Source organism: Engystomops pustulosus, chromosome 5 (genome assembly GCF_040894005.1).
Source record: "Engystomops pustulosus chromosome 5, aEngPut4.maternal, whole genome shotgun sequence".
In the NCBI taxonomy this organism is placed as follows: domain Eukaryota; kingdom Metazoa; phylum Chordata; class Amphibia; order Anura; family Leptodactylidae; genus Engystomops; species Engystomops pustulosus.
In genome coordinates this window covers 79293211-79319084 of record NC_092415.1, presented here as the reverse complement: position 1 = coordinate 79319084, position 25874 = coordinate 79293211, and the positions used below count along the sequence as shown (strand labels likewise).

The following is a 25874-nucleotide window of genomic DNA, read 5'->3' as shown; positions in this document are numbered from 1 at the left end:
CCTGATGCTATTAAAATGACGGTTCAAGGTAAAGTTCATTTAATTGAAGACTATGAGGGATAAGTAAGGGAAATGTATTTATTTTTTCCTTTTTCAGATTCCATGAGGTATTCATCTCATTAACATTCAGCTTCTGAAGGATAAAAGCCTTTTTAATACCCATCCTGAGCTACCTTGAATTTTTAAAGAGTAAATTATTTTTCTGGCTTTTGTTGTTTTGAAGAACTCTAATTTATTATTTTACCATTTTTTTCCATGTGGTTACAGTTAAAGATTTGTCTATTTCTTTAGGAGGTAAAGTTTGTAATGGAAGTGTGCGTGTTTAAAATATGATGGTAAGGAGGAAACTTAGAGCTACATGTGGTCATGTTTAACCCCATAACGCCAAAGCCACTTTTCACCTTCGTGACACGGTCCATCTTCCCTGTCACTATAAATGCAGATCACGCTATTGAGGCACCTGCTCAGGGTTCAAGTCACTTTGAGAGGCCTAAATAAAAGTAAAACCCCACAAATAACCCCATTATAGAAACTATAGATAAAATACCAAAACGCTCCACAAAGTTTGATACCCAATCTCTCCAGTGTATAACAATACCCCATATGTGGTGGTAACCTGCTGTATGTGCACACGCCAGGGCATTGAAGGGAAGCTGCGCCATTCAGAGCAGATTATGCATTGTCACTTTTTATTGGCTATACAATCTTTATTTTTTTTGCAATTTGGACATATAAGGGCTTATTTTTTGCAACATGAGATGCACTTTGCAAATATTTCATTTTAGTGGGTCATTAGCTTATTGATGAGATTTTATTAACTCTTGAATGTATGGGAGAAAAGAAAATTGTCATTTTTGATTTCCTTTCTCATAGTATCCTTTAGGGGTCGTACACCATACACTAAAAATACTACATTATCTTTATTCTATAGATCATTACGATTACGATGATACCTCATTTATATAGTTTTTCATTTATTTTTATAATTTTACTGGAAAAAACTAATATAGAAGAAATCTCATTTGTTTTTGCATTGCCATCTTTTCGGAGACGTAACTTCAATATTTTTGACAGAGCTAGTTTAGGGCTTATTTTTTGTGTTGAGTTGGTTGTCCTTTTCAGTGGTACCATTTTGGCGCACATAACTTTTTTTGATCACTTTTTAGAACATTTTTGTGTAGAGATTTTATGAAAAATGTACATTTTTGGCGAGTTTTTCAGGTTTTGTTTTTACGGCGTTCACCGAGCGGGTCCAATAATGTTTCTGAGTTATTGTATGGATTTTGTTAAAATGTGCTTTTATTTAATGTTTTTAACTTTTTAATTAACTTTTACAGGTTGGCTTGAACAAGCGATCCACTGATTATATATATTTGGGGTGCAAATGCTGAAGATTATATATTTGGGCGGCAGGGGCTGCAGATTATATACAGTTAGGGCCAGAAATATTTGGACAGTGACACAAGTTTTGTTATTTTGGCTGTTTACAAAAACATGTTCAGAAATACAATTATATATATATAATATGGGCTGAAAGTGCACACTCCCAGCTGCAATATGAGAGTTTCCACATCCAAATCAGAGAAAGGGCTAAGGAATCATAGCTCTGTAATGCATAGTCTCCTCTTTTTCAAGGGACCAAAAGTAATTGGACAATGGACTCTAAGGGCTGCAATTAACTCTGAAGGCGTCTCCCTCGTTAACCTGTAATCAATGAAGTAGTTAAAAGGTCTGGGGTTGATTCCAGGTGTGTGGTTTTGCATTTGGAAGCTGTTGCTGTGACCAGACAACATGCGGTCAAAGGAACTCTCAATTGAGGTGAAGCAGAACATCCTGAGGCTGAAAAAAACGAAAAAATCCATCAGAGCGATAGCAGACATGCTTGGAGTAGCAAAATCAACAGTCGGGTACATTCTGAGAAAAAAGGAATTGACTGGTGAGCTTGGGAACTCAAAAAGGCCTGGGCGTCCACGGATGACAACAGTGGTGGATGATCGCTGCATACTTTCTTTGGTGAAGAAGAACCCGTTCACAACATCAACTGAAGTCCAGAACACTCTCAGTGAAGTAGGTGTATCTGTCTCTAAGTCAACAGTAAAAAGAAGACTCCATGAAAGTAAATACAAAGGGTTCACATCTAGATGCAAACCATTCATCAATTCCAAAAATAGACCGGCCAGAGTTAAATTTGACGAAAAACACCTCAAGAAGCCAGCTCAGTTCTGGAAAAGTATTCTATGGACAGATGAGACAAAGATCAACCTGTACCAGAACGATTGGAAGAAAAAAGTTTGGAGAAGAAAGGGAACGGCACATGATCCAAGGCACACCACATCCTCAGTAAAACATGGTGGAGGCAACGTGATGGCAGCAGACAAGAGTAGCCGGATAAATTCTGAAGTGTACCGGGATATACTTTCAGCCCAGATTCAGCAAAATGCTGCAAAGTTGATCGGACTGCGCTCCATAGTACAGATGGACAATGACCCCAAGCATACAGCCAAAGCTACCCAGGAGTTCATGAGTGCCAAAAAGTGGAACATTCTGCAATGGCTAAGTCAATCACCAGATCTTAACCCAATTGAGCATGCATTTCACTTGCTCAAATCCAGACTTAAAGGAAACCTACCACTTGTAGTGGCAGGTTTCCGATGGAAATACCGGGCACCAGCTCAGGCTGAGCTGGTGCCGGAGCTTATTTTAGTTAGTGTTTTAAACCGCGGTATCGCGGTTTAAAACACTTTTTAACCCCTTAACGACTTGGCCTTTTTTAGTTTTTTCACTTCCATTTTTCACACCCCACCTTCAAAAATCTATAACTTTTTTATTTTTCCACATAAAGAGCTCTGTGACGGCTTATTTTCTGCGTAACAAATTGCACTTCGTAGTGACGGTATTTAATGTTCCATGGCGCGTACTGGGAAGCGGGAAAAAAATTCCAAATGCAGTGAAAATGGTGAAAAAACACATTTGCGACGTTTTCTTGTGGGCTTGGATTTTACAGCTTTCACTGTGTGCCCCAAATGACAGGTCTACTTTATTCTTTGGGTTGCTACGATCACAGGGATACCACATTTGTACAGGTTTTATAATGTTTTCATACATTTAAAAAAATTAAAACCTCCTGTACAAAATATTTTTTTTTGATTTTGTCATCTTCTGGCGCTAATAACTTTTTCATACTTTGGTGTACGAAGCTGTGGGGGGTGTCATTTTTTGCGACTTTTGATGGCGTTTTCATTGCTATCATTGTTAGGACTGTGCTACCTTTTGATCACTTTTTATTAATTTTTTTATATTTTCCAAAATGGCAAAAAAATGTCATTTTTGACTTTGGACGCTATTTTCCGTTACGGGGTTAAACGCAGTGAAAAACCGTTATTATATTTTGATAGATCGGACATTTTCGGACGCGGTGATACCTAATGTGTTTATGATTTTTACTGTTTATTAATATTAGTTCTAGGGAAAGGGGGGTGATTTGAATTTTTAGGTTTTTTTAATATAATTTTTTTTTTTAAACTTTTTTTTACTTTTACTTTAACTATTTTTCAGACTCCCTAGGGTACTTTAACCCTAGCTTGTCTGATCGATCCTACCATGTAGTGCCATACTGCAATATGGCAGTATATGGGGATTTTACTCCTCATTCATTACAATGTGCTGATAGCACATTGTAATGAATAGGTTAAAACGAGACAGCTTCGGGCCTTCGTGAGGCCCGATGCTGTCATGGCAACGGATCACCGCTCCCCGTGACGTCATCGGGGAGCGAAGATCCGCGCCAAGATGGCGGCGCCCATGCGGCGCCATCTTTTTGAAGCCTCCGGCAGCATTGCCGGAGGTGATCGCGGTGAAAGCACCCGCGATCGGTGCTAGCACCGATCGCGGGTGTTACCGGTAAGCCTTTGCTGCAATATGCAGCAAAGACTTACCGGCTATGGAGAGGGCTCGGCCCGCGAGCCCTCTCCATGCACCGGGACCCGGCGCGCGCCGTACTAGTACGGCGCGCGTCGGGAAGGGGTTAAACTTTATAGCCGGCGCAGGCAGGTACGCGCTCGGCGCTTACCGTGCGCGCGGCTACATAGGAAGTGAATGAGAGCCGCGCGCATGGTAAGCGCCGAGCGCGTACCTCCATGCGCCGGCTATAAAGTTTAAAAAGTGTTTTATACCGCGGTTTAAAACACTAACTAAAATAAGCTCCGGCACCAGCTCACCCTGAGCTGGTGCTCGGTATTGCCATCGGAAACCTGCCACTTCAAGTGGTAGGTTTCCTTTAAGATGGAAAGACCCACAAACAAGCAAGACCTGAAGGCTGGGGCTGCAAAGGCCTGGCAAAGAAGGAGGAAACACAGCGTTTGGTGAGGTCTATGGGTTCCAGGCTTAAGGAAGTGATTGCCGCCAAAATATTTTGTTTGGGTTATGTTTGTTTGTCCAATTACTTTTGAGCTCCTAAAATGTGGAGTGTTTGTAAAGAAATGTGTACAATTCCTACATTTTCTATCAGATATTTTTGTTCAACCCTTCAAATTAAACGTTACAATCTGCACTTGAATTCTGTTGTAGAGTGTCATTTCAAATCCAATGTGGTGGCATGCAGAGCCCAACTTGTGAAAATTGTGTCACTGTCCAAATATTTCTGGCCCTAACTGTATATTTGGGGGGCAGGGGCTGCAGATTATATATATTTGGGGGGTAGGGGGCTGCAGATTATATAGCTGGGGGGCAAGGGCTGCAGGCTGTATGCTGGGGGGGCAAGGGCTGCAGGCTATATATATTCGGGTAGCAGGGGCTGCAGGCTATATATGTATTTGGGGGGCAGGGGCTGCAGGCTGCATACTGGGGACTGGCTGGGACAATACATTTCCTACCGGCTTATACTCGAGTGTATGCGGTTGGTATATTTTTATGGAATTTTGTAGTGAAAGTCCATATACTTCATGTTTTGTGACATCGGTTTTAATTTTTTAACCATAATAAGCACAACTATCTATATTGAAAGGGTTAGCCATGTTATATCAGACTTTTTATCATTTCTGTGTGACAGGATGTTTGGTTCAAAAATGTCTTTTTATCTCAACAACTACTTTCCTGTCCATAAAATGTGCCCAAATGGAAGGTCATGTGATATTTGTCCATGACCACCCTCCAGAACCTTAAGGTATTCTATTCATGAATATTATCTTGGGCCTCATTCACACAACCTTGAGTTAGCCACAAACTGCAGCAAGTTTTCGCCTTCTATTAGGCACATTCATCATGAACAAGCAAACCAGCAGGAGGTTCTTGGTTACATTTTGATAAAATTGCATTAGCCCACAATGGTTTCTTAACTCCTTCCCGCCGCACGCCGTAATAGTACGGTGTGGCGGAAAGTGACTTAACGACTCGTGCCGTAATAGTATGGGGCCGACACTTTCGGAGCCAGCACCATACAGAACAGTTGTCAGTTGCATATCTCGGCTGACACCCTCCTGTAGCACCTGCAACTGGAGTTCAAATATGACCGCTGCGTGTAAGGGGCTTCTCATGTGGATCGGACCCCCTCCCAACCCCCTGGGGCGCTTGGGGGGAGGGGGGCCTGATCCTCCCAGAGCAACCACAGGACTGCAGTTTCTTCCGGGAGCCAGGTCCTGTAATCCATTGGGACACGTCTGTAATCCACTGAGCATCCGCAGCATGCTCAGTGTATTACTTAGCACATTGCAATACATCTGTATTACACTGTGTCAGCTCTATTTGAGCTTGAACACGTGATCTGAAGATCACATGTTCAGGTCAACATGTCACGAAAAATAAAAAGTTATAACAATTTTTAGTTTTTTTTTAAATATTAAAAGAAAGTGAAAGTCCCCTAAACACCACAATTCCCTATACATAACTAATAAAGTACAAAAACCACTAAATCACAATAAAAACATCACACATACTGAGTATTGCCGCGTCCGTAACAATCTGTACAATAAATCATAATTGGACCTGCTTGGTGAAAGCTGTAAATAAAAACCGAAAAAACTTGCAAAAAATGTACTTTTTTTTTTTTCCAAATTGCTTTACAAAAAATGTTTTCAAAAATTAACATAAAAAGTTACAAGCACCAAAATGGTACCACTGAAAAGAACAACTTGTCACGCAACAAATAAGGCGACAACCAGCTCAGTGAACCAAAAAATACAAAGTTATGCTTCTGTAAGAATGGCGATACTATTTTTTTCTTTTCTACTTTTTCTTCAATAGAATTGGACGAATATAAATTAAACGATATAAATGCAGTATCACTGTAATCGTAGTTATCTATAGAATAAAGAGAATATATTATTTTTATGCTACAGTGGACGCCCCCTCCAAATTGCCAAAATAAATGGATCGTAAAGCCAATAAACCCCTTCCCGATGCGCGCTGTAATCGAACGGTGCAGTGGGAAGTGACTTGCCAATATAGTTCAAACACAGTTATTGGGGAACGATGGCGGCTGTTCCTGGCAGCCATCCACTTTGCATCGTTTGCACTTTGCATCCAGTGGGGTTTCGCAGCCCCCCTCTTTTAGTGTTTAACGTTATTGGGTGGTTGATCCAGACCATCTAATAGCAGCAATATTCGTCACAATGGGTATCACTGGGGTGAATAAGAGCAACACACTGAGACAATCATCAGTGGTGAGGGCCATGATTGTGGCATCATGTCATCTCTCAGCTCCGTTTGACCGATCTGTGCACCCACTGCTGGATAAGGGTTACCACTTGTATGTGGATAACTTTTATCCCAGCCTTCCACTATTCTAATCCCTCAGTTCCAGAGGTCCTGTAGCGTGTGGCGTGTTTTGGTACCACTAGGGCTCTCTAAATGTATCCTGACACATGAAAACTTTTTCAGCCATATTTGTCCTCCAAAAACTAAACACACTTTCCATTCCAAGTGCCACCCTGTGCCCGTACAGCTGGGTACAGTGACACAATAGGTATTGGCATATTCTGGAGGAATTGCACTAAACAAAATATTTTTTCGCCCAGGATTTGAGTGGGCTAAAAATCCAAAATAAAAATTGATGATTTGTTTGTGTCCCCTTGAAATAGTTAATAAGGTCTCATGAATAAGCTACAGACCCCCAAAATGAAGTATCTATACATTGTATCTCACCTAGCAAATAATAAGCCCTCATATGTTTGCATTACCAAAAAAATTAAAATTTATATCCTGTACAATGTGACAATACAAATCTGCTCTGAATAGTGCTGCTTCCATTCCATGCCCGGATGTGCACCCATACAGCAGTTTACCACCATACATGGGGTATCGGTATACTCGGGAGAAATTGGGCATCAAACATTGCAGAAAGTTTCATAATTTTATTCATTATGAAACTGTCAATTTTGGCCTAAATGAATGTATTTTCCAAAAAAATTTCTAAACCGCAGGTCCATATTGTTTTAACCCATGTGAAACACTTAAAGGGTTAATAAACTTAATAGAAGTTGTTTTGCATACGTTGAGGGGTGAAGTTTGTATAGTGGGGTAATTTATGAGGTTTTACTATTATCTAGGTTTTTTAAAGACGCTTGAAAGCCGAGTTGTCCCGCAAAATGTGAGTTTCGGCGCTTGAAAAATGAGAAAAATTGCACCTAAAGTTCTGCACCTCGTAACATCCTAGAAAAATGACAGAATGCATAAAATCTCAACATAAAGCAAACATTCCGTAAATGTTAATTATCAAGCTTTTTGGGTAGTTTTACTTCCTGTCTGGAATGAATATTTTAAACTTTGAAAATGAAGAATTTTTACAAACTTTTGTCAAATTTACATTTTCTTTTGCGTATCACTTAAATTTTACAGCTAACGTGTAACAAGTAAAATGTGTCACGAGAAAACAATCTCAAAATCACCTGGATATGTTTAAAGCCTTCCAAGGTTATAACCAATTATCGTGATCCATGTCAGATTCGAAAAATCTAGTCTGGTCATTGAGCTGAAAACTAGTGATGGTGATAAGGGGTTAAGAGCTTCCCTGATACACTGTGACACAAGCTCCATGCACTGGTATATAGAGAGGGATCTTCTCAGAGAATATTATTGATATGATGACTATTACAATGGAGATTATTATTGAGATTATTATTATTGAGATTACAATATTTTAAGCATATAATAAGGTTACATTAAATGAATAAAAATATATAAGACAAAAAAAGAAGGGCTCATTCAGACGGCATGTCCGCTGCTTATCTGCATAAAATGCGGACATGTCTGTGTTCAGACCATATTGTATCCTTTCACATGTCTGTACGTCATCCGGTTTGCTGATGGGTTTCTAATCTACTTCCTGCCCTGCCTGGTTGGTTGCCTTACAACATTTGAAGGAAAAAAACATTCTGCATATGGAGGTCATGTGTGTGCCATCCATTTTTTTTTTTTTTTTTGCGGAGCCATTAACTTCTATGGATGTACGTGGTCCACATGCAAGACAAAATAATTCATGCTGTAATTTTTTTCTCACTGCACATCCGAAAAAATGGATGTGTGAACAGACCCATAGGAAGCAGTTTGCTATTCGCAAAAAAAGCATAGCATTCGGACATAAAAACGCCCCTCTACATGAGCCCTAAATTATGTTATTTAGTATATTATTTTATATAAACATTACCAGGACAACCTTCACAATACATATACTACAATGTCATAAAGCACTAAAGCTTCTCCTCGCAAATCACTGGCGGCTGTTACTGATCCGTGTGTTTTAACATTTTGACGTAATAGTACTGCATCGCTGGAGGTGCGTTCCCGCAAGTACTATTTATTACATCATGCTTCTGGCACCGGCTCCTGAATGGAGCCAGCGCCAGAAGCAGCGGGTGTCAGCTATATATTATAGATTTCTCCGATCGTGGGTGTTAATCCCTGACACGCCACAGTCACGCTGACCGCGGCGTGCAAGGGGCATTCGAGAAGAATCGGACCCCCCCACCCCCTGAGGCACTTACCGGGGGGGTCCGCTGCCCCGATCGCAGCCCGGGAACTGCTGGAGCCCGGGGCTGCGCGATCCTCCTCTGTGTGCCGGGTCCCTGCCTTCTAGCAGGACCCGGCTGTAACACACTGAGCATGAGCAGCATGCTCAGTGTGTTACATTACACAGTGTAATACATCTGTATTACACTGTGTAATGTGAAGAAGAGCTTGAACAAGTGATCAGTGGATCGCTTGTTCAAGCTAACCTGTAAAAGTTAATAAAAAATGTTAAAAACATTAACTTTATTTAATTAATTCTTTTTATGAAAAAATTATTTTATGTAAAGTCCCCTAAACACAAATATTCCCTATACACATGCAATAAAGTGAAAAAAACACAAAATCGCCAAAAAACCCCACATATTTGGTATCGCCGCGTCCGTAACAATCCATACAATAACTCAAACATTATTGGACCCGCTCGGTGAACGCCGTAAAAACAAAACCCGAAAAACACGCCAAAAATGTACATTTTTCATAAAATCTATACACAAAAATGTTCTAAAAAGTTATCAAGAAAAGTTATGTGCGCAAATATGGTACCACTGAAAAGAACAACACAACACGTAAAAATTAAGCCCTAAACTAACTCTGTCAACCAAAAAATATTAAAGTTGCGTCTCCGAAAAGATGGCAATGCAAAAACAAATGAGATTTCCTCTATATTAGTTTTTATCCAGTAAAATTGTAAAAATAAATGAAAAACTGAGGTATCACCGTAATCGTAGTGATCTGTAGAATAAAGATAATATAGTATTTTTAGTATACGGTGTACGACCCCCAAAAAATATGAAAAAGAAAGTAAACCAAAATTGACAATTTTCTTTTCACCCATACATTCAAGAGTTAATAAAATCTCATCAATAAGCTAATGACCCACTAAAATTAAATATTTGCAAAGTGCATCTCATGTTGCAAAAAATAAGCCCTTATATGTCCAAATTGCCAAAAAAAATAAAGATTGTATAGCCAATAAAAAGTGACAATGCATAATCTGCTCTGAATGGCGCAGCTTCTCTTTGATGCCCTGGTGTGTGCCCATACAGCAGGTTACCACCACATATGGGCTATTGTTATACGCGGGAGGGATTGGGTATCAAACTTTGTGGAGCGTTTTGGTATTTTATCCACTGAGAATTTGTACATTTTTTGAAAAACACATTAATTAAGCCAAAAAAATTTTACTTTCAAAATTGCATCCGATTTTGTTTTAACCCCTGTAAAACAATTAAAGGGTTAAGAAACTTCATAAAAGTTGTTTCACGTACGTTGAGGGGTGTAGTTTCTATAATGGGGTAATTTATGGGGTTTTACTTTTATTTAGGCCTCTCAAAGTGATTTGAAACCTGAGCAGGTCCCTCAATAGCAGGATTTAGCGTTTTTTATGAAAATGTGAAAAATCTCACCTAACATTCAAAGGCCCATAACATCCTACAAAAAATGCATAAAGTATGCATAAAAAACAATGTCCACATAAATGAGACATTTACTGAATGTTAGTTATTGCGGTTTTTTGTGGTTATGACTATGTATGGAAAAAGTAGAACATTTTGAAGTTCGAAAATCAAGAATTTTTCAAAATTTTTCACCAAATATCTGATTTTCTCATAAATAAATGCAAAACACACCACCAAAATTTTTCAACTAACATGAAGTACAAAGTGTCACGAGAAAACAATTTTAAAATCACTTGGATATGTTGAAGCATTCCGAAGTTATAACCATTTATAGTCACACAGGGCAGATTTGAAAAAATGGGCCGTGTCAGGGAGGTGAAAAGTGGCTTCAGCGTTAAGGGGTTAATGGAAAAGCAAATGCAATCAGATTGAGCCCCATGTGACAACACCGTAAACATTCAGATAATACCTTTTTTCTTTTCTTGAAAGTATCGTATCAGTATGGAATATCCCAATAATTTTCTGGGTTTCGTATTGCACTCAAAATTCTGGTATCAGTGTAACCCTATTAAGAACTATATTCACCTGGACTGTACAAGAGCCTTCATATTATCAGTAAAAGAGTTATTGTTGCCCCTCCTCCTCCTTGTCTCCCTGTTGTCTGGTCCATCTGCACCTCACCATCATCAAGGGCCATGTTGCTGGACAGCCACATCCGGGGTTGGCCATAGGGCAACTACAGGACCACACCGCTGACTGCCACAAACATCAGTACAGCCCCTTTAAAACCTCTACTGCTGCCCAACAGAAGAGAGAGCAATTACAGGGAAGCCATAGAGGGTAGTCTGGCCCTGTGTCCACCTGATACTGTAAAAAGTCAGTGATTAAGGCTGCGGTGCACCACAAGGCCCAGCCTGCCACCAGGTAACACCACTCTCGCCCTGCTGCTCGTTGCATCCCCTAAATCCCCCCCCTCCCCGTTTTGTTCTTGGGACTGTCACCTATCAGCAGTCTTTTCTCCTGAGGTCCCCATGAATATTATGTTGGTGATGGTATTTATCTTGTATAACATAATTGATTTTTTAAAAATCTTTCATTCGTTTTTTTTTTACACTATATTGCTTGCTGAAACGCAAGTTATAAGAGTGTTTAGTGGGCAAAAAGCCATTATTTACATACTTTTGTTTTTTCCAGACAATCCCATTGTGTGTAGTATCCATTCCGTCAAACGGGTAGAATAATGCTATAATAATAATATAATAATATAATAAATAATAATAGTTATAATAATGTATTATAATATTATTTAATACTATTAAGGGCATATTTATTAATTACATTATGTCCTATTGGACTTCTGTGTGGAATTTGTGTTACTTTGCTTGGTACAAGTTGAATATCTTCTTTTTGTTGATTTATTTCTTGAAACGTATCTGCTCTGCAGAACACAATGTAATATATCACTTGGTAATTGTAGTTTAATGACCATGATATAACGGCTCTTGATTTGTACAGATTGTGCTGTTTGTTAGGATGTTTGACCATTTGTAGAAGCAGATCCCAGACGTGAACTGTAGTAATCTGCGTGGTGCGTCAAGTTCACTTAGTTCTGGCGACAATCCATGTTTTTGTTTTGTTTCCTTTAATAACATTGGACATACCGGCTTATTTATGCAGTACTTTAATGCATAATAAATTTTAACAGTGGCCTAGAGTGAACCCAAGTGATTGTGGAGAACTGAACCTTTTGGCAGTGAAATGAGTTGTTCTCCAGCTGTCCACCAGGTGGAGTGCTTGGAACACTTTCACCACTAAAGTTTTATTATCACATGTGTATCTTGCCTGCTGTAACATGCTGGGAATGGAAGACTGGCATCCACGAAGCAGGTACATAAGTGGTGTTTACAGGAAATTCACCAACATCTGCTTTCTGCTGTATCCTTAACCCCTTAAGGACCAGGCCCTTTTTCGTTTTTGCGTTTTTATTTTTCACTCCCCATCTTCAAAAATCTATAACTTTTTTATTTTTCCATGTACAGAGCTGTGTGATGGCTTATTTTCTGCGTAACAAATTGCACTTCGTAATGATGGTATTAAATATTCCATGCCGTGTACTGGGAAGCGGGAAAAAAATTCTAAATGCAGTGAAAATTATGAAAAAACACATTTGCGCCATTTCTTGTGGGCTTGGTTTTTACAGCTTTCACTGTGCACCCCAAATGACATGTCTATTTCATTCATTGGGTCAATACGATCACGGGGATACCAAATTTGTATAGGTTTTATAATGTTTTCATACATTTACAAAAATTAAAACCTCCCGTACAGAAAAAAAATTCTTCATTTTGCCGTGTTCTTGCGCTAATAACTTTTTCATACTTTGGTGTATGGAGCTGTGGGTGGTGTCATTTTTTGCGACTTCTGATGACGTTTTCAATGCTTCTATTTTTAGGACTGTTCGACATTTTGATCACTTTTTATAGAATTTTTTCTATTTTTCAAAATGGCAAAAAAATGCCATTTGCGGCTTCGGGCGCTATTTTCCGCTACGGGGTTTAACGCAGTGAAAAACGGTTATTATATTTTGATAGATCGGGCATTTTCGGACACGGCGATACCTATTGTGTTTATGATTTTTACTGTTTATTTATATTTATATCAGTTCTAGGGAAAGGGGGGTGATTTGAATTTTTATGTTTTTTTAATATAATTTTTTTTTTTTTACTTTTTTTTATTTATTTTTTTTACTATTTTACAGACTCCCTAGGGTACTTTAACCCTAGGTTGTCTGATTGATCCTACCATATACTGCCATACTACAGTATGGCAGTATATGGGGATTTTGCATACCATCTATTACAATGTGCAAATCGCACATTATAATAGAAGGCCTCGATCATGACAGCCTGGGATCTTTGTGTGATCCCAGGCTGTCATGGCAACGGATCGCCGCTCCCCGGTGACGTCACGGGGAGTGACGATCGGAGCCAAGATGGCGGCGCCCACGCGCCGCCGGCTCTTTAATGCCGCCGGCAGCTTTGCCGGCGGCAATCAAAGGGTTAACACCCGCGATCGGTGCAAGCACCGATCGCGGGTGTTAGCGACGGGCGTTTGCTTCATTATGAAGCAAATGCCCGGTGAGTATGAAGAGGGCTCAGCCTGTGAGCCCTCTTCATACTCCCCCATGCGCAGTAAGACGTAAGGGTACGTCTTATTGCGCTATGGGGTTAAAGGGAACTTGACACATGAAAGCGAAGCGTAATCTGTAGGCAGCATCTTATGGAGAAAGATGGGCTGAGCACATTGATACATAGTTTTGTGGGCAGATTCAGAATAACTTGTAATTTATACTGCAAATCTGATCTTGTTTCGAGGTTGGTATTACCAGTGAATATAAAGGGGTACCTGTAAAACACCTATAGGACCACCTCCTTGACGACTTAGTGTACTGATTTCATGCATAAGTTGCACATATAAGCACTATACAGGATTCATGGGAATCTGCCATGTTAGAAACTTTTCATGAGCTTTTAGGCCCATATTTTTTTTTATCATTCAAGTTTATTGAGGAACTTATAATATAAGTTTACAAAGTCCAGTCATGTAAAGCACAACATATCGTACATATAACATCTCATGCACGCAGGCATGGAAACATGAAAGGCGTGATACAATGACTTACAAAACATAGGTTTGCTCCATTCAAAAGATAGAAATATTGCTATATAAGTGCCAAGAGGAGCATCATTGTTTCAAAAATACTCTAGGGGATTTATATATGGGTGTTGTCGTCCGGTACTTTATAGCTTGTAGACACTTTTTGTATAGTTATCACCATATCTCTTTACTTCTCGTATCCGGATTAGCCTGTGTATTCAGGTTTCCCCTTCAACTATTGGGAGGTGTCTCCCAACGCTATGTGTAACAGGTTCAACCTAAGGAGGGGGGGAGGGAAGTTATGGGGAGGAAAGAACGGGGTTTAGGATCTGCAGAAGCATCTTTATTCCGAAAATGCGCGTATGCGTATACCCCCATGTTCATTAGAACAAGAGAAAGTCTGGGGAGCTCCTAAAATCCAGCCATGGGCTCCATGTCTTTATGTGTTGTTCAGTGGTATGGTGGGCATCCGCTGTGAGCTCTTCCATTCTGTGTATTGCCTCAATTTATGAGAGGAGATCAGAGCCTGATGGTACTCTAGTAGATTTCCACAGACGCGGTATTAGCATTCTAGCAGCTATCAGTATAAAACCCAGGAGAGATTTTTTAGCTTTTTGTATTGAGGTTGGAATGATGTTTAGCAGAAGGGTGGAAGGATCGTTATGTAATTTGACACCTGTCAGTTTTGATATCAGATTTACGGTTCTGTTCCAATGAGGCGTCAATAGGGGGCATCCCCACCAGATGTGTGTCATGGTCCCTTGTGTTTGTTTACACCGCCAACACTCATCTGAGCATGAGGGGTATATTTTGCTCAGCTTTTTAGGGGTCCAATACCACCTTGATAATATCTTAAAATTAGATTCCTGAGCCCTGCCTGATATAGAGAGTTTATGGCATAGCTCGAATGATTTAGCCCATTCCTCATCTGAGAAGGACTTCCCCAGTTCCTGTTCCCATATTTTGACATATGGTAAATCGGTCAATGCCCACTTATCAAGGAGTAGGCCGTATATGGCAGAAACTGAATGGGGAATCGGATTCTGGGATACACATAGCTGTTCAAATGGTGTTAGAGGTCTGTGTAAATTTAGAGTGTCCTTGTTGGTATTATAGAAGTGCCTTAATTGAGTGTACTCCCACCTCACTCTATTTGTGCAATGTTGGTCTTCAAGTATTTCTTCAATTGGAGCAATCCCCTTGTCCTTTAGTAGCGTTGAGAAGGTTAAGGTTTGGTTTTTTCGCATGGGCGCTAGAAAGTGGCTGTGACATCCTGGGGGGAAGTCAGGGTTGTCTCTTACTGGTGTCAGAGGTCCGTCAGAGGAAAGTAGTCTCATGGGTTCTCCCATTCTTTTAATTAATTTAAGAACCTGAGTAGCCACATATGGTATTTTAGTCAGGTGGAAAGTTTGGTGTACATAAGTGGGTGTCCAGGGTAGGATGGTTAGTGGTGCGGGGGATAGGGTGTTTTCAAGCGTCACCCACAGTTTCCCTTTACCGGCGTGGAACCAGTCTAGTACACGTGCCATCGTTGCTGCAGTATAGTACCCCTTGAAGTCAGGTAGCCCTAAGCCACCCTGTAATTTCCGTCGTATAAGAGTCAGTCTCGAAATTCTGGGAGGTGAGGATGCCCATAGAAATTGATTTAGAATTTTTTGTAGCTTCCCAAAGAACTGTCCTGGTAAAGTCAACGGTATTGTTTGGAACAGATAAAGGAGCCGGGGGAGAACTGTCATCTTAATACAACTTAGTCTCCCCATCCATGTCAACTGTGCCGTAGCCCATTTTTTCAGGTCATTTTGGAGTTTTTGCAAGAAATGCCCGTAGTTATGGGTAAAAGTCTTGTCCAGATCTGCTGGGATCTTAATACCTAAATATACAATGTGCTCGTTGGACCACACGAAGGGGTTGTCTTTTTTCAGTGTTTGGACCGTGGTAGCGGGGAGATCTATCCCCATAGCGACACTTTTAGTGACGTTTACTTTATGATTGCTGTAAAAGCCAAAGTCATTAAGAGTCTCTATCAGATGCGGAAGAGATACTTCAGGGTTGGTTATATATAGTAAGACGTCATCTGCAAATGCAGAGCATTTATACTGTCGTTCTCCTACAGTAATTCCTGTAATGGCTTCGTTTGCCCGAATTGCTGTCAACAGATGTTCCATTACTAACGCATATAGTAGGGGGGATAGAGGGCAGCCCTGCCTGGTGCCGTTACCAATAGTGAAGGTAGGAGAGAGAGCCCCATTTATCCTAATTTGTGCATGAGGATTGTCATATAATGCCTTGATGCGTGCTAGTGTAGTGGGCCCCATTCCTGTTTGTGTTAGGGTCGCCTCTAGGAATCCCCAGTCAACCCTGTCGAACGCCTTTTCAGCGTCTAGCGAGAGCAGTAGCATTGGTGTAGAGGTAGATTTCGCATGGTGTAGCAAGGAGAAGGACTTCAAGGTGTTGTCTCTTGCCTCCCTTGTCGGGATAAATCCTACCTGATCAGGGTGGACTAGGGATCCCATAAAACGAGCCAGTCTGCAGGATAACAATTTGGCATAAATTTTGGCATCAACATTAATTAGTGAGATTGGCCTATAACTAGGGCAGAGTTGGGGGTCCTTCCCATCTTTAGGGATCACTGTTATGTGAGCATACAAAAAGGAGGGAGGGAACGGATTTTTGTCAGATATGGAGTTAAAAGCCTCTAGCATATTATTGGAAAGCTCTTCTGTTAGAGTTTTAAAAAACGCAGCCGTGTACCCGTCAGGTCCAGGGCTTTTGCCGGACGGCAAGAGCTTGATGACTTGTTTGAGTTCTTCGTGGGAAAATGGTAGTTCTAGTCTGTCTCTTTCCTCGCCTGTAATTGTGGGTAAGGCTGTCTTTTTCACATATTGTGAGAGGGTGAGGGGAGGTTGGGGCGGTTTAAACACAGTTGAGGGCTGTGGAAGGTTGTATAGTGATCTGTAATAGTCTGTGAACGCCTCGGCTATTTCTTCTGTTTTGTGCAGATGTCTGCCATTTTGTGACTTAATAGATGGGATATATGTAGATACTCTGGCATCGCGGAGGGCTCTTGCTAGGGCTCTGCTCGGTTTATTGCCCCATTCATATAGTGATCGGGAGTATAGGTGTTTAAGCCTCCTCTGGCCTGCTTCTAGTAGAGCGTTTAGCTCTTGGCAGTAAGCTCTCTTAGGGTTGTCTCCAATAAGGTCCTTTTATGTTGCGCCTCCAGCGTCTGGAGCTCGGATAGCAAGGTAGCGATTTTGAATCCCTTTTCCCTTTTTAACCGTGCTCCATGCCTTATGAGAACCCCTCTAAGCTCACATTTCAGTGCTTCCCATTTAAGGGCTTCGGATGAGAAGACATGTCTCTGATCCGCGTTAAAGTCCAGTATCTTTTTTTTGAGGTCTGCTAGGCATAGTCCGTCTGTCAGTAGAGATTCATTCAGTCTCCAACTAAATGGGCGTCTTTGTTGTTGTGCTATCCCTAATGTACAAGAGATGGGGGCATGATCGGATAGGTATATTGACCCTATTTCGGAACCCTGTACTTGTGAGAGGAGATGGTGCTGGACAAAAATATAGTCTATCCGGCTATATGTATTGTGTACTAGTGAGAGAAAAGCTTGTCCCTGTCTGTGGGATGATTAATTCTCCACACATCACAGAGTTGTAAGGCATGTAGGGCTTTTTTGATCTTGTTTAATTTGTTGTACGATATTCCTGACTTCCCTAGAGAAGTATCTATTAGAGGATTCAGTGCTAGGTTCAGATCTCCGCACATGATCAATGAACCTCTAGCGAATGTGCAAAGTTCATCCAAAACCTTAACCATGAATGGAGTTTGTTCAGAGTTTGGGGCATATACATTCGCTATTGTGTAGGAAGTACCCAGCATTTCGCACTTTAGGAATAGGAATCTGGCCTCTGAGTCTAATTTAGTCTCAATAACCTTGCACTGTACAGATTTGTGAATAAATATCGATACGCCTCTTGATTTCCCATGAGGATTTGTGCAATGATAGGATTGTGGGTAGTATCGATTTTTACAGGTGGGGGTCTGGTCAGAGCTAAAATGAGTTTCCTGTATGCAGAGTATTTGGGCTCTTTGTTTATGGAAATTGTATAGGACCCGGGACCTTTTCTCAGGGATATTGAGTCCTTTGGCATTAAAAGAACATATCTTTAGAGGAGTAGCCATCATCGGACTAGATCTACAGCCGAGTTCTCTTTGTGTAGTAGACTTTGGGGGGAACAAGGGACAATACAAAAGGGAAGGAGGGGGAAAGGGTTCCCTAAACCAGTGATGGCGAACCTATGGCACGGGTGCCAGATGTGGCACTCAGAGCAATTTCTGTGGGCACTCAGGCTGTCATCCTAGCCCAGAGTTTGCTAGACAGGACTCAAGGCCTCCACCTGCAGTCCAAGGAAACCCAGGACATACTGTGCTCTGTTATATTTAATACACATCCTGGACCTGAGACTACTGGAGAAAGAGAAGGTGTGGACATAGCTGGGTGACCATTAGAGCTATGGATCCAGGCCCAATGTTTCTTATTGATCAGGGTACCCTGGAAGAAAACTACAATGATACACTGAAATCTTTCTACTATATTGGTGTCATCGGGACACTGATATAATGGAAAGTTGTGACAGAGCAGGGAGCTATAAGTAACTGCTTAAATAGCCAAGTTGGCACTTTGCAATAAATAAGTGGGTTCTCTTTGTAGTTTGGGCACTCGGTCTCTAAAAGGTTTGCCATCACTGCCTTATAGTGTATGGCATAGAAGATACAAGTCCTGAGAACAGGTCAATACATTGTATCCCACCAAAAACACTGATTATGGATATAAAGCACATGCTGAGTCTTTAGGGCAATGCTCTAGGGGGGAAAAAAGTAGATTAAATTGTTCTTCTAAAGTGGTGTTTTCAAGGATCTTTGAAAGGATTTCTAGTGAACTAAACTTTCGCCTAGACCAAGACCTACTGTAATCAAAGTTATGGACTTGGTCTCTTCAGCTTAGTAGAGGGAGCGAATTAAATATTGTGTAATAGAAACCAAATATTTGTAAGGATATCGGAAAGAGAAGAAAGAGGGTTAGGTTGCCAGACACTTGAGAACTGGCTGGATCTCCAAGAAGATCTGTATGTTTTGTGGAACAATGTATACATAAATGGGTTTCTGGTCCCCCACTTTGTTTCTATTCCAATCAACTGTCCTCGGGATAACTTGTCTCTATGTGATCGGTATGGACCATGTGCATCGTTCAGCTGCTACGTCCAACTCCTAGAGCAGCGGTGGCGAACCTATGGCACGGGTGCCAGAGGTGGCACTCAGAGCCCTTTCTTTGGGCATCCGGGCCATCGCCCCAGCACACCAGACAGGACTCAAAGAATCTTTCTGCAGTTCAAAGCAACTTAAAAGATGCTGCTTTCAGTCATATATTAAAGTTATACTTACTTTGCTACTTGGTCTGTGTACAGAGGGACACTGAAAAGAAGCTAAAATGGTGAAAATTTTTCATCTTGTCCTCAGGAGGCCAATATGATCGAAGGTTATTGAAGAACAGGGGAGCCATTACTGCTTTCATTTTTGATTGGCACCTCACAATAAACTTTTGGGTTGCAGTTTGGGCACTCGGCCGCTAAAAGGTTCGCCATCACTGCCCTAAACTATAATCGGTTTCTTCTACTTATGTAATGAACACGAACAGCTATCCAGTGAATAGCAACTGTTTAAACTAGTTAAATGTGTATTGTGTGCAGCTAGCACTGATAAACCTGGGTGCTATACCTAGGTTTCACCTATTGGGGGAGAGTGACAGCTCAATAGAGTTAGTGTCACTCGAATGACCGTATCGTATAGTCTATATGTATGTGTTAGTTAACTATCTGATGAGCACATCGTGACTGTGGGCCCATATATTCAGATAAATGTACAAGTCATAAAGGAACATATTAAACAAAACCTAAAGATAAAATACAATCTCAGGGGAAAAATTGTAAGCAGATAGAGACACAGAAACAACCTTGAAAGCAGCGTAATATTCTCAATATCACAAATGTTCCGCTCCCTACAAAGAACATTTATCTCACCAGTCCTGATGATCACTTCATGTTAGTTCAGTCTTCTTGGGAGTCTGCAAAAGAACGGCGCCTTCGCCTCTGCTGTCTGCGAGGCCTCGGTGAGGTTTCAAGCTGCTCTCGAGTGCTGCTCCATGAGGTGGGTTCAGGGTTGAGCCTCAACGCTGCCAGATTCGGAGCCTCCCAGTCTGGGAGCGTCATGGGTGGAATCTTCAAATCTCTCAAAAATCCCGGCAGATCCTCCACGTGTGTTAGCGTAGATTGCGTATCTCCCGAACGGGCGTAGAGGGCGAAGGGGAAGCCCCATCTGTATGAGATGCCCTTCTCTTGTAGTTGTGAGAGTAGGGGTCTTAGTATTGCTCGCTGTCGTAGTGTGCGTCTGGAAAGGTCTGGAAACAAGCTGATTTTGGCGCCATCAAAGTCCAGTTCCCCCTTGGCCCTTGCTCTTTGCATTATCTGCTCTTTGATGCCATAGAAATGTATCCTGCATATCACATCTCTTGGTCTAGTGGGGTCAGTGCTTCTAGCTCTCAGCACCCTATGTGCTCGATCCATTTCTATAGGGGTATCTACCGGCCGTTCAAGAAGCATATTGAATATACCTGTGAGCGTTGCTGCCAGGTCAGGTTGATGCGTGGCTTCAGGGAGGCCACGGACCCTAATATTGTTGCGGCGATTTCTATTTTCAATATCATCCATGTGTGCCACTAGGTGGCGTTGTTGTGCAGCTTGAGCATCTAGTTTCTCTTGTAATACATTAACAGTAGAAGTCATCTCAGCTTTAAACGTTTCAAGAGCTGACACACTTTCCTGAAGTGTATTCACTTCTTCTCTCACCACTTGCAGATCCCTGTCCCAAGCTCCCTTGAGTTCACATGCTAGATTGTCCATATCCTTCTTAGAGGGGAGAAGGGCTAGAAGGGCTTGTAATTCAGGATGACCTCTAAGGGTTAATGCCGCTTCCTCTGGTGGCGGGAGATCTGAAGACATATTAGTTTGCAGCACAGCCATAGGTTGCATTATATGGTGTCTTTCCTCTATCCGTTGCTGGGGGATGAGGCTGTTGGGGGAAAATGAGCGTGCCTCAGCGTTGAGAGGGTGTTTCTCCTCTCCTTTGCCCCTGTGAGGGCTATGCATGGTGCCAGGCTGTGCCTTGGGACCTGCCGATGGTGCTGGCATGGTCCTCAGGGAGCTCTGTGTTAGGAACCCCGGGGATGCAGTGTGCACAGTGCGGGGACGCGCTCCCAGCTCTTTTTCCTTCCCCAGTGCAGGTGAGAGAGCAAGGGGAGCAGCAGCACCCGCCTTCCCTGGTGAAGGCAGCCGGTGCTGCGGCTGTACCTGTGAGGTGGCAGGTGAGGGCCCAGCGTGTGGACTTCCACGTCTATTCTCCTTCCCCCTCCGTGAAGGCTGTCCGGTGCGCTGCTGTTGCGAGCGCTGCGTCGCACGTGGGGAAGATGGCGGCGGGTCCCCTCTGGAGCGGGCAGGATCCGGAGACAGAGATCGTTGCTGGCGCGGCTTAAAGTACGTTTTTATCGGTGTAGCAGACACCGATCTGCTTTGGAGCCTCTTGGATGCTCTATTGGCCCCTGATCTCCCCATAGATCGCGCTGTGTATGTTCCTTTTGCGGCGGCCCTGCACGGAGCTCAGATCAGTCACGTCCGTTCGCCATCTTGGCTGGCTCCGCCCCCTTTTAGGCCCATATTTAACAAAAAATGCAACAGTGTGCAGAGACTTGCTCTACTAGTTACAGGCAATATAAGGCCTTTTACAGGAGGGAGGCATATAGCAGAGCTGACAGCGTGTGTTATAGGTGAGTAAGCAGAGATGACAATGCCATTGGGGCACCTTTACTTACCTGTCCCGTTTACGCTGCCGTTGAGGTTTCGGAGCTGCCGCGATTCACTAAGATTGTGCGTCCAATTTCCTGCATGTGTCGTTTCCCCCGCTGACGTCCACCGGAGTTCTCCTTCTTCTTCCTGGTGCATGTGAGTGCTGATCTTGCAACACAATTTCATTTTCAAATTCTGCGGTTTGTCCGGATCAGTCGGGTTGTCTGACGGCCACGCCCCCCGAATTGTGAAGCATGAAAGCTGGCGCCCATGCGCCACAATCCGATCGCGTGCGCCAAAAACCCAGGGCAATTCAGGGCAAAAAGGAAAAATTCGGGAAACCCAACAAAAATGCGTACGGCCGACACTTAGTATATGTGCCCCATTGTGTTTTATATCCATCTTACGGATCTCATAATTTCTGATCTGTCTCATCTCCTTTTCTATGTTTCAGATACTAGTAGAATGTTCAGAAGTTAAATAAGAGCATGGATAAACGTCTATCCTGATAGTATAATCGCATTGTCAGCACACAGCATTTCACTGTACTAGCAGGATGATTATAAAGTGTCTGCTCAGAGAGTCCCTTACCACACTCTGTAGTTTTACAATGACCATCGCTAAGTTATAGGAGCTAAAACTGCAATAAAACTGAGTAAAAGTGTAAAGTAAGGGGGTTAAAAATTTAGCTTTAAAGAGGACCTGTCACCCCTCCAAAAAATACTCCCACCAAATATGTCCCGCCTAATCCTTTATATTTATTAAATTTTTATTAAAATTTGTGTGTGCAAACTGTGTTTTAATCGATTCGACCTCTTACCTCGTACAGGTGCCCTGCCAGTCGGCCGTATTCATAAGTGGGCCGACCGACACAACTCCTCTACCCCCTGTCAGTGTGCCGCATCGCAGAGAGCCGTCAGCGATTGCGAAATATATGCGCTGCTGCCGGCTATTCTTACAGGTCCCCGACTGACGGGGGTGGAGAGGGTGTGTCAGCCGGCCCCCTCATGAATACGGCCGACTGCCGGGGGACCTGTACGAGGATCCGACCTCTTATTTGGTAAAAGTTCCTCTTTAATGTGTAAACATCACTAGGGGATTAAAATTTGCGTGGGCAAACCACTTGAAGTTATTTGCATCAGTTATGCTTGGGTGACATTTTGTCATTTGTCGGTTCACTATGAAGGTGCCGCCTTCCTGGCACCATAGTAAAGTCAGGACTCGTGTAGAACTGTGCTGTTATTCAGCGACTGTTCAGCTTGCATTGTCACCTGCTATAGTGATACAGCAGGTGTGTAGCCGGAACACACATATTGGCCCACTCTGCCGCTGGCTGTGTTTCCTTTGCAACCCCTTGGTGTGGAAGTTGCGTATTAATCACAATCCCTAGTGGTTTGCAAGGCATGGCGATTATTTCAGGTCTTGAATGCCAGAAAACTGGTATACAAGCCCTGATAAATCTCCCCCCTATGAGTGGTAACCGAACAAGTGCAAGTTGACTATTCTGAGTTAAAGGACACCTGTCATCAGTTCTCTGTCACTTGTCCTGTCACCTCTAGCTGTTGGAGCAGCTCACAAGGATCCCATCCCAGCCTTTATCTAGTCTATTCATACATTATTCATTGTAAAATCATCTATTTTTTATCATGTAAATGAGGCTGGTCACATGGTCAGAGGCAGTGATGTCACCCCTGTTCCCCCTCCCCTCTCCTCCCCCTGCTCATGTCTGTGTGTAATGTATAGTGAAGCATTGCTTGTGTGTGCTGCATCTGCTGACATGCTACATCCTCCTAATATACAGGTGAGAGACACAGACATCAGCTACACATGAATCTGACATGTTCTGCTGTAACATGGCTGCCTGGAGCTGCTGTATCCCTCCTAAACACACACATGCACACACAGGCTGCAGGGGGCGTGGCCACCAGCACCAGGAAGCACATCATTATACAGCCTCACATCATTACACAGGCTGTCAGTCAAGCACTGGGGGTGTGGCTGTGCCTCCCACTCATGAATAGAGTGGACAGCTTGAATATGCTAATGCTTCATTGGACATTTCACAGGTCATTTGCATACAGCTTTAGGACCTCATTGCTTAGGTTTACAGGCATGTAGAGGGACAATGAAGGGATAGAGACAATGCTCTCTAATGGCGGTTTATGAAAATATATTTAGTTTAGGGGGGTTATTTTGCATGACGGGTTCTCTTTAAGCTATAATGGGAAGACATATACCTGTTCTGTGTGTTGTACAAATTTTTGATTCACAATATCTGGAGACCTAATGAATATGTGAATTGGCCCTTAATTGGAGATGAAATTGATGTTTTATTCTATAACCATCATCTATTTTTGATATTGCAGAAAAGCACAAGAAGAGAATAAAAAAGTTGTCCTGGCTGGATGCGTTCCTCAAGCTCAACCAAAACAAGACTACCTGAAAGGCCTTAGTATAATTGGGGTAAGACGTTGACAATTGGCATCCTAGTGCTGACTGTAAATTAATATAACAGACATTACAATCCTATATGTTGTATTTTCCCCCAGGGTAGCAATAACTTTGTCAGCAAAGTTTAAAAAGTAGTACAGGCGGTCCCCTACTTAAGAACACCTGACTTACATACTGTTCTTTAGTCCTAGGCTATAATAATCAGCTGTAACAGGTATCAATGGTGCCTGTAATTAAGATTTATAGTTAACCCTGGTTCTTATGACAACCCAACATTTTTAAAATTCAATTGCCACAGAGACCAAAAAAATTTTGACTGGGGTTACAATAATACAGTATACGGTTCTGACTTACATACAAACTCAACTTAAGAACAAACCCACAGACCCTATCTTGTATGTAACCCGGGGACTGCCTGTAATCTTGTATTACACTGCCTTTTTTGATTTTTTTTTTCTCTGTCAATGTCTCTGTATTCTCCATCATATTTGGAACTCAAGAATTTTTATTATTTTTTTTAAACGGCTCAGTGAAATTGTGGGGATGGTCAGCCAAAATTTCATTGTCAAATTCTTGTCTTCAAGCGTTGCCCTCTCAAAGATAATTGCTAACGTACATAATGTATGATAAGTTCAGTCTTCTGATCTTAAGTGTTTTTTATTTATTTACCTCATTACAGGCTTTTCAGTAATGCCCCCTCCTGTACATAACTTCTCACATGTGGTTGTTCCAATATCAACTTTACTTCTAGTATATACAGCTACAGAAATACAGGAGAAATCCCTACTTGCACCCAGTGACTGCAGGTGACGCGTCCTCCATATTCTTCATTAGGCATCACCACATCTTATGTTCCTCATTGTCCCTACATCTTGGTTCCCTGACAGCTTTATACTGCTGCTCAGAGGTCGCACTAACATTTTTCCAGAAGGGTAATAATACTCCTCTCACAATTTTTGAGGAGTATTTTTAACCCAGGAGGATTACGAAATTTTCACTAATAAATGTATAACTGCCAGGCGTATATATAGTGTTAAGAGACATCTATTAATACAAGGAAAAAGTTACAGCTCCTGTTTTCTGAGCTTAAAAGGGTTTTCCCACAAATTCAAGTTAGGCACTATCCACGGCATAGGGTCTAATTTGAATTCTCAGGAAAACCCCTTTAGGGAGCATGCACACGTTTTTGACGCATCCAAAGGCTTCACATGTTGAAGTAACATTGCGTTTTAGCAAATGCAATGGAAACGCAATGTTACTTCAGCATGTGATCAAGGTTGAAGCCTTTGGAATGTGTCAAAAACGCAATGCATCGTATGAATGCTCCCTCAAATAGCAAGTATGTATTAAACGAGTGGTGCACAACATTTTTATGGTGTGTTCACATATGGCGTTTTCAAACACATAAGAACAGCTGAGAAGAGATTTGCATAATTACATTGCTGTCAATATTGTGTTAACAAAA

General features: G+C 41.9%; 1 protein-coding gene across 2 annotated transcripts in view; it reads left to right on the top strand.

The window, feature by feature from the left end:
• Positions 1-25874, top strand: part of CDKAL1 (CDKAL1 threonylcarbamoyladenosine tRNA methylthiotransferase) — a 528219-nt gene that overhangs the window by 84171 nt on the left and 418174 nt on the right. For both annotated transcript variants that reach the window (XM_072152454.1, XM_072152456.1), the window contains exon 6: positions 24325-24421. In XM_072152454.1, the coding sequence (XP_072008555.1) occupies positions 24325-24421 (97 nt within the window). The remainder of the gene's footprint in view (positions 1-24324; positions 24422-25874) is intronic.